Source organism: Leucoraja erinacea, unplaced genomic scaffold (genome assembly GCF_028641065.1).
Source record: "Leucoraja erinacea ecotype New England unplaced genomic scaffold, Leri_hhj_1 Leri_571S, whole genome shotgun sequence".
Classification (NCBI taxonomy): domain Eukaryota; kingdom Metazoa; phylum Chordata; class Chondrichthyes; order Rajiformes; family Rajidae; genus Leucoraja; species Leucoraja erinaceus.
Window position 1 is genome coordinate 62,638 of NW_026576478.1, and position 9,559 is coordinate 72,196.

General features: G+C 55.2%; 1 protein-coding gene across 1 annotated transcript; it reads right to left on the minus strand.

The window, feature by feature from the left end:
- Positions 1 to 2,652: 2,652 nt before the first annotated feature.
- LOC129694188 (N-acetyltransferase 8-like) lies at positions 2,653 to 3,419 on the minus strand (the record flags this gene model as incomplete). Its single annotated transcript, XM_055630906.1, has 1 exon — positions 2,653 to 3,419. A coding segment is annotated over exon 1 (711 nt), but the record flags the coding sequence as incomplete, so codon positions are not given.
- Between the last annotated feature and the right edge of the window lie 6,140 nt (positions 3,420 to 9,559).

The following is a 9,559-nucleotide window of genomic DNA, read 5'->3' on the forward strand; positions in this document are numbered from 1 at the left end:
GACAAATGGGATGAGCTTACCAACAGTGGTCTTGGAGGGGAGGATGCTCCTCAACTGCATCCTGAACAATACAGCTCACCCTCTCCATGACACACTGGTCAAGCTGAGGAGCACCTTCAGCAACAGACTGGTTCCACCAAGATGCAGCACAGAATGCCACAGGAGATCCTTCTTCCCTGTGGCTATCAAACTGTACAATTCCACCCCCTTCTGTCACGGGGTAGACTGAGACTGACTCCCCTCGACGTCCCCTCCCCCTCCCCCAATCTTTGCACACCCCCCAAGTCTTTCCGTTCGTCACTTTAATCTCATGTTTCATGTATTTTGTGCTTTTATGACTGTTGGCAAATTGATTTTGGTATAGTGTGTGACAGATCAGGTTGTGGGGAGGTACGTGGATGACGTGCTGGTGGGAATGTACTGTGAGACTAATAGATTTCAAGCATTTAATTCCAATGTTTCAAACATAGATTCCAATGTTTTAACACCATTGTATTTAAAATTCTGCACTCAAAGAGTTACACAGCACAGAAACAGGCCCTTCTGCCCAACCCGTCCATACCGATCCACATGCCCCATCAAAGATGGTCCCGGGTGGGGAGAGGGGCTGAGGTGTGGGGTCACGGAGAGGGTGAGGGGTGATGGCTAGAGGGCGTGAGGGGTCATGGGGAGAGGGGGTGAGGGGTCATGGGAGAGGGGTTATGGGAAGAACGAGGTGAGGGGTCATGGGGAGAACAGGGTGAAGGGTCACGAGGAGAGGGGGTAGAAACATAGAAACATAAACTAGGTGCAGGAGGAGGCCATTCGGCCCTTCGAGTCAGCACTGCCATTCATTGTGATCATGGCTGATCGTCCCCTATCAATAACCCGTGCCTGCCTTCTCCCCATATCCCTTGACTCCACTAGCCCCTAGAGCTCTATTTAACTCTCTCTTCAATCCATCCAGTGACTTGGCCTCCACTGCCCTGGCAGGGAATTCCACAAATTCACAACTCTCTGGGTGAAAACGTATTTTCTCACCTCAGTCTTAAATGACCTCCCATTTATTCCAAGACTGTGGCCCCTGGTTCTGGACTCGCCCCACACTGGGAACATTTTTCCTGCATCTAGCTTGTCCAGTCCTTTTATAATTTTATATGTTTCTATTAGATATCCCCTCATCCTTCTAATGTGTGGGGTCACGGGGTGAGGAGTCACGGGGAGAGGGGGTGAGGGGTCATGGGAAGAGGGGGTCTAGTGTCACGGGGAGAGGGGGTGTGGGGTATTGAGGGGGGGAGTGGGGTCTTAGAGAGAGGGGTGAGTTGCTGAGCTTGGCCAGGAGGTTATGGGGCAGCACGGTGCTGTCACTGCCCCTCCCTGTCCCCTGTCCCTGTCCCTGTCCCTGCCCCTCCACCTGTCCCTGCCCCTCCACCACCTGTCCCTGTCCCTGTCCCTGCTGCCCCTCACCTCCACCTGCCCCTGTCCCTGCCCCTGCCCCTCCACCCTGTCCCTGTCCCTCCACCTGTCCCTGTCCCTGTCCCTGCCCCTCCACCTGTCCCTGCCCCTCCACCTGTCCCTGCCCCTCCACCTGTCCCTGCCCCCTGCCCCTCACCTGTCCCTGCCCCTCCACCTATCCCTGCCCCTCCACCTGTCCCTGCCCCTCCACCTGTCCCTGCCCCTCCACCTGCCCTGTCTGTCCCCCCTCCACCTGTCCCTGCCCCTCCACCTGCCCCCATGTCCCTCCACCTGTCCCTGCCCCTCCACCTGTCCCCCCTCCACCTGTCCCTGTCCCTGCCCCTGCCCCTGCACCTGCCCCCCTGCCCCTGTCCCTGCCCCACCTCCCTGCCCCTGTCCCCTGTCCCTCCACCTGTTCCCACCTGTCCCCTGTCCCTGCCCCTGTCCCTCCACCTGTCCCCTGCCCCTGCCCCTCCACCTGTCCCTGTCCCTGCCCCTGCCCCTGTCCCCTGTCACCTGCCCCTGTCCCTGTCCCCTGTCCCTCCACCTGTCCCTCCACCTGTCCCCCTGCCCCTCCACTGTTCACCTGTCCTGCCCCTCCACCTGTCCCTGCCACCTGTCCCTGTCCCTCCACCTGTCCCCCTCCACCTGTCCCTCCACCTGTCCCCCTGCCCCTCCACCTGTCCCTCCACCTGTCCCCCCTCCACCTGTCCCTGCCCCTGCCACCTGTCCCTCCACCTGCCCCTCCACCTGTCCCTGCCCCTCCCCTCCACCTGTCCCCTCCACCTGTCCCTGGCCCCTCCACCTGTCCCACCTGTCCCTCCCCTCCACCTGTCCCTGCCCCTCCACCTGTCCCCTCCACCTGTCCCTGTCCCTCCACCTGTCCCTCCACCTGTCCCTCCACCTGTCCCTGTCCCTCCACCTGTCCCCCTGTCCCTCCACCTGTCCCCTGCCCCTCCACCTGCCCCTGCCCCTCCCCTGCCCCTGCCCCTCCACCTGCCCCTCCACCTGTCCCTGTCCCTGCCCTGCCCCTGCCCCTCCACCTGTCCCTGCCCCTCCACCTGTCCCTGTCCCTCCACCTGTCCCTGCCCCTCCACCTGTCCCTGTCCCTCCACCTGTCCCTGTCCCTATCCCTGTCCCTGCCCCTCCCTGCCCCTGCTCCTGCCCCTGTCCCTCCCCCTGTCCCTGTCCCTCCCCCTGTCCCTGTCCCTCCCCCTGTCCCTGTCCCTCCACCTGCCCCTGCCCCTCCACCTGCCCCTGTCCCTGCCCCTGCCCTGCCAGCATGAGCCGGTAGCGGTGGATGGTGTAGTTGGTGAGCTTGGCGAGGAGGTTATGGGGCAGCACGGTGCTGGTCGGCTGGAAGCCCATCTTGAGGTAGAGGTGTTGTGCTTCAGTCTGGATGAGTGAGGTGCTGAGGACCACTGCGGTGAAGCCACTGGTGTGGGCAAAGGCCAGCACGGTACGGCACAGGGCCTTGGCGATGCCCCTCCTGCGGTGGGTGATGGCCACGTTCAGGCGCTTCAGCACCAGCTCAGCGGGCGAGGCGTTGGAGGGCACAACACCCACCGTGCCCACCACCTGCCCCTGGCACTCGGCAACCCAGAAGCAGCCGCCCTCTCGACCCAGGTAGTGGCTGGCCGGGTCCAACAGGTCCGCCCGCAGGTTCTGGTTGATGAGGGAGGACCAGACATGCCGCAGGAGCTGGTGTACGGTGGCCAGGAGCACCACGCCCAGACCCAGGGCCAGTGCGGGCGGCAGGGGCAGAGCCAGGAGCAGCCCCAGCACCAGCCCCACGGCCACCCACACCCACCACTGTCCCAGCAAGTGTCGGCGTGCCCGAGGGAAGTGTTCCCATACCCCCGCCGCGTACAGCTCTCTCACACGCTGACCGTCACAGTCACCATAGCAACGGATGCTGAACGGCTGCATCCTGACACTGGACACTGGTCCCGGTCACTGGACACTGGTCCCGGTCACTGGACACTGGTCCCAGTCACTGGACACTGGTCCACGGTCACTGGTCCCGGTCACTGGACACTGGTCCCAGTCACTGGACACTGGTCCCGGTCACTGGTCCCGGTCACTGGACATGGGTCCTCGGTCACTGGACACTGGTCCCGGTCACTGGACTGGCTGGTCCAACGGTCACTGGACACTGGTCCCAGTCACTGGACACTGGACACTGGTCCCGGTCACTGGACACTGGTCCCGGTCACTGGTCCCGGTCACTGGACACTGGTCCCGGTCACTGGACACTGGTCCCGGTCACTGGACACTGGTCCCGGTCACTGGTCCCGGTCACGGGCACACTGGACACTGGTCCCGGTCACTGGACACTGGTCACTGGTCCGGTCACTGGTCCCGGTCACTGGACACTGGTCCCGGTCACTGGTCCCGGTCACTGGACACTGGTCCCGGTCACTGGTCACGGTCACTGGACACTGGTCCCGGTCACTGGACACTGGTCACTGGTCACTGGTCCCGGTCACTGGTCCCGGTCACTGGACACTGGTCCCGGTCACTGGACACTGGTCCTGGTCACTGGACACTGGTCCTGGTCACTGGACACTGGACACTGGTCCCGGTCACTGGACACTGGTCCCGGTCACTGGACACTGGTCCCGGTCACTGGACACTGGACACTGGTCCCGGTCACTGGACACTGGTCCCGGTCACTGGACACTGGTCCCGGTCACTGGACACTGGTCCCGGTCACTGGTCACTGGGTAGCCGATGCTGGTCACTGCTCACTGCTTATCATTCACCCCCTGCTGGTTATCAGTCACCCGTTGCTAGTCATTGCTCACTGGTTACTGATCACTGGTCACTGGTTACTGATCACTGGTCGCTGGTTATTGATCACTGGTCACTGGTTACTGATCACTCGTTGCTGGTTACTGATCTGTGGTCGCTGGTTATTGATCACTGGTTACTGATCACTCGTTGCTGGTTACTGATCTGTGGTCACTGGTTATTGATCACTGGTCACTGGTTACTGATCACTCGTTGCTGGTTACTGATCTGTGGTCACTGGTTATTGATCACTGGTCACTGGTTACTGATCACTGGTTGCTGGTTACTGGTCTGTGGTTATTGATCACTGGTCACTGGTTACTGATCACACTGGTTATTGATCACTGGTTGGTTACTGATCACTCGTTGCTGGTTACTGATCTGTGGTCACTGGTTATTGATCACTGGTTACTGATCACTCGTTGCTGGTTACTGATCTGTGGTCGCTGGTAACTGATCACTGGTTGCTGGTTATAATTTGCTGGTTGTCAGTCACCGGTCACTGGTTACAATCGCTGGTTCTCAGTTGCTAGTTACCACTCGCTGGATGCTGGTTACCACTCGCTGGTTGTCAGTCACCTGCTGCGGGTCATCGCTCGCTGGTTACTGCTTGCCGGTTACTGTTAACCCTGAACAAGAGCGTAGTGTGAGTGAAAAAATTACTTTTATAACAATGAAACAGGTTCGCTTGTTAATAAACAGACAACTCACAAACGTTTGGTAGACCAGTTCAAAACTTTACTTATTATCGGCTGATGGAAGGGAGGGAGAACTCTAATCAAGTGAGCAACACAGACACTTCACTAACCTCATCCACTTCCCCAAACAACGGAATTACATCGCATTATATAGTGCTTTTTGTCACCTTAGCACATTCCACAAACATTGTCAGGGGTACAGAGAATAAAGATTACTACAGGATGCGCCTGAGTTGTCTTGTCACATCAGCTGCATCAAAGGCATATTGTCATATGATACAAGGACTTTACATATTAAAGGCATTTGGTACAAGATACTTGCATATCAAAGTCATCAGTCACTGCATACCTCAAAGGATTGGACATTCGGTGCAAGGTATTTTACATATTAAAGACATCAGCCATTTGTCAATACCCCTTAGTGAGATCAATCTAACTTCCTCTCTCATCAAATGGTAGACACATGTTATAGTCATTCATTATCTCAATACACAGCAACCTGTGGCAAGCCTAGACTTGCCTTTCTGTATTAATCTACTGGAGAACAGCCTGATTTGAGACTAAATATAAGTTGTAAGCTGGCCCAGGGATCCATTTAACATCATTCAGCCTTATCATTAGTACGGCCTTCCCTCACCATCCTCACCAACATCGTGTAAACATCGTGTAAACATGGGTGACGTTTCGTGTCGAGACCCTTCTTCAGACTGGGTAGGGATAAGGGAAACGTAAGATATAGAGGATGATGTGGAGAGATAAAGAACAGAGAGGTCTGTGATGGAATGGGACGGAGAATTAAAGTGTTATTCTCATTCTCCTTCCCATTCCCACACAGACCTTCCAGTCCTCGCTCTCCTCCATTGTCAGAGTGAGGCTAAACGTTGATGGGAGGAACAGCATCTGATATTTTCCTTGGGCAGCATACCAGTGGTATGAATATTGATTTATTTAGCTTCAGGTAGCCCCAGTCTTCCCTCTCTCTTTAACCCTTCCCCACCCAAGTCGCACCAGCTTCTCATTTTCACCCTACAAACAGCTGCCAATGGCCTGTTTCCTAGTTCTCTAAACGCACGTTGCAGAACCTCCTTCCTCTATTTCCTGCTGTTCTCCTTCCCTCTTAAGGATGTTCTTAAGTCAGTTTGAGACATCTTGGACTCTGGCACCAGGGAGGCAACAGACCACCCTCGAGTCTCGCCTGCCGCCACAGAATCTCAATGTGTGAGCGGGTGTGGGTGCGCGTGTGTGTATGTGCGCGTCGCGTGCGTGTGTGTGTTCGTGTGCGTGCATGTGCGTGTGCGTGCGTGTGCGTGTGTGTGTGTGTGTGGGTGTGTGCGTGTGCGTGTGTGTGCGTGTGTGCGTGTGTCTGTGTGTGTGTGTGGGTGTGTGTGTCTGTGAGTGTGTGTGTGTTTGTGTGTGCGTGCGTGTGTGTGCGTGCATGCCTGTGTGCGTGCGTGTGTGAGCGTGTGTGCGTGCATGCCTGTGTGCGTGTGTGTGTGTGTGCGTGACCGTGCGTGCGTGTGTGTGCGTGTGTGCGTGCATGCGTGTGTGTGAGCGTGTACGTGTGTGCGTGCGTGTGTGTGCGTGCATGCGTGTGTGTGTGCGTGACCGTGCATGCCTGTGTGTGTACGTGTGTGTGCGTGTATGCCTGTGTGTGTGCGTGTGTGTATGCCTGTGTGTGAGCGTGTGTGCGTGTGCGTGTGCGTGCGTGTGTGTGCGTGCATGCGTGTGTGTGTGCGTGACCGTGCATGCCTGTGTGTGTACGTGTGTGTGCGTGTATGCCTGTGTGTGTGTGTGCGTGTGTGCGTGCAGCAGTAGCTTCTCCCCAGTGGGGACCACACACCTGTATCTCCACTGTAAACACGTTGATGGCAGAGTCCGGAGGCTGCACAGATGGAGCTGACTTCAGTTCTCTCCACAGCTGCAGCCGCGAGTGTTCACCGTTTCCTCTTCCTCTTGCCCACGGTAAGAGATGTCTTGTTGCATTCTGACATCAGGAAGCTCTGTGGTTACACCACCTCCTCCAGCAGCCGTGCAGTGACTTGCGTGACCCTGGGTGTATGTAGCACACTGCTGCATGAGCACAGGGATGGTGCTGTACAGGTACACATATGGTGAGGAGGGGTGTCAAACATTACAGCACGACCTGCATCAGTGGGCTGGGTGGGCTGGGGAATGGCTCATGGAGTTTCATGCAGATAACTGTAAGGTGCTGCATGTGGAGCTCAAACAAGGGCAGGACGTACATAGTGAATGGCAGAATTCTGGGTTGTGTAGTGGAGCAGAGGGATGAAGGAGGAGACTCCTAGAGTCTACAGGTACATAGACGAGGAACACAGTTGCCTAAAAGGGGCATCACAGTTGGATAGGGTGGTAATATAGAAACATAGAAAAATAGGTGCAGGGGTAGGCCATTCGGCCCTTCAAGCCAGCATCGCCATTCAATATGATGATGGCTGATCATCCCCAATCAGTACCCCGTTCCTGCTTTTTACCCATGTCCCTTGATTCCTTTAGCCCTAAAAGCTAGTTTACAGAATGTTGCAGAAGGAGGTGTTGAGACAGAGAGCAAATGTAAACATGCCTGGTGTCTCTGTCATTTGTCAGATGATTATTATCTTTGTTCACAATTTAAATGCATGAACATTCCTAGCATTCTTGAGTCTGAATAGAAACTGTGATGTTGTGTATACGACAATCCTCCTTGGTGTAAAGCTGAGCAGCCAGGTGTAAATAACTAAGTCTGGGGGGGGGGGGGGGGGGGGGGAGCGGCCTGCAGGGGGACGAGCAACCCCTGTGGCCACATGCTGCAGTAGGCTGAACTCACTGTGAGCCTCCTGTGGCCACGTGCTGCAGTAGGCCTGAACTCACTGTGTGGGCCCTGTGGCCACGTGCTGCAGTAGGCCTGAACTCACTGTGTGGGCCCTGTGGCCATGTGCTGCAGTAGGCCTGAACTCACTGTGTGGGCCCTGTGGCCACGTGCTGCAGTAGGCCTGAACTCACTACATGGGCCCTGTGGCCACGTGCTGCAGTAGGCCTGAACTCACTGTGTGGGCCCTGTGGCCACGTGCTGCAGTAGGCCTGAACTCACTGTGTGGGCCCTGTGGCCACGTGCTGCAGTAGGCCTGAACTCACTGTGTGGGCCCTGTGGCCACGTGCTGCAGTAGGCCTGAACTCACTGTGTGGGCCCTGTGGCCACGTGCTGCAGTAGGCCTGAACTCACTGTGTGGGCCCTGTGGCCACGTGCTGCAGTAGGCCTGAACTCACTGTGTGGGCCCTGTGGCCACGTGCTGCAGTAGGCCTGAACTCACTGTGTGGGCCCTGTGGCCACGTGCTGCAGTAGGCCTGAACTCACTGTGTGGGCCCTGTGGCCACGTGCTGCAGTAGGCCTTAACTCACTGCCACAGAGACCCAGTGGCCACATACAGCGGTAGGCCTGAACTTACCGCCACAGAGACCTCTCTACAACCATTCCAGCTTGACATCTTTCCTATAACACGGTGCCCAGAACGGAACACTAATGCGCTAAATGCGGCCTCACCTAAATCTTATGCAACTGCAACATGACCTGCCAACTTCAATACTCAATGCAGATTGATGCAGTCTACAGCTCTGCCCTCATCGACCTTTTTGGCCACATCTTCAAAAACTCAATACGATTTGAATGAGTTGAACAAAGGGGACTATGGAGCCATGAGGGAGGAGCTGGCCAAAGTTGACTGGAAAGATACACTAGCAGGGATGACAGTGGAACAACAATGGCAGGTATTTCTGGGAATAATACAGAAGGTGCAGGATCAGTTCATTCCAAAGAGGAAGAAAGATTCCAAGGGGAGTAAGGGGTGACCGTGGCTGACAAGGGACGTCAGAGACAGTATAAAAATAAAAGAGAAGTACAACGTAGCAAAGATGAACAGGAAGCAAGAGGATTGGGTAATGTTTAAAGAGCAACAGAAGATAGTTAAAAAGACAATACGGGGAGAAAAGATGAGGAACGAAGGTAAGCTAGCCAAGAATATAAAGCAGGACAGTAAAAGCTTCTTATGTGAAGAGGAAAAAAATAGTTAAGACCAAAGTTGGACCCTTGAAGACTGAAAAAGGTGAATTTATTATGGAGAACAAGGAAATGGCAGATGAGTTGAACAGGTACTTTGGATCTGTCTTCACTAAGGAGGACACAAACAATCTTCCTGATATAGTAGTGGCCAGAGGATCTGGGGTGCCAGAGGAACTGAAGGAAATCCACATTAGGCTGGAAATGGTGTTGCATAGACTGATGGGACTGAAGGCTGATAAATCCCCAGGGCCTGATGGTCTGCATCCCAGGGTACTTAAGGAAGTGGCTCTAGAAACCGTGGATGCATTGGTGATAATTTTCCAATGTTCTATAGACTCAGGATCAGTTCCTATGCATTGGAGAGTAGCTAATGAGAGAGAGAACGGAATTATACACCAGTTAGCCTGACATCGGTGGTGGGGAAGATGCTGGAGTCAATTATAAAAGATGAAATTGCGGTACATTTGGATAGCAGTAACAGGATGGGTCCGAGTCAGCATGGATTTATGAAGGGGAAATCATGCTTGAATAATCTTCTGGAATTTTTTGAGAATGAAGGGATTAACAGTAACATTAGCAA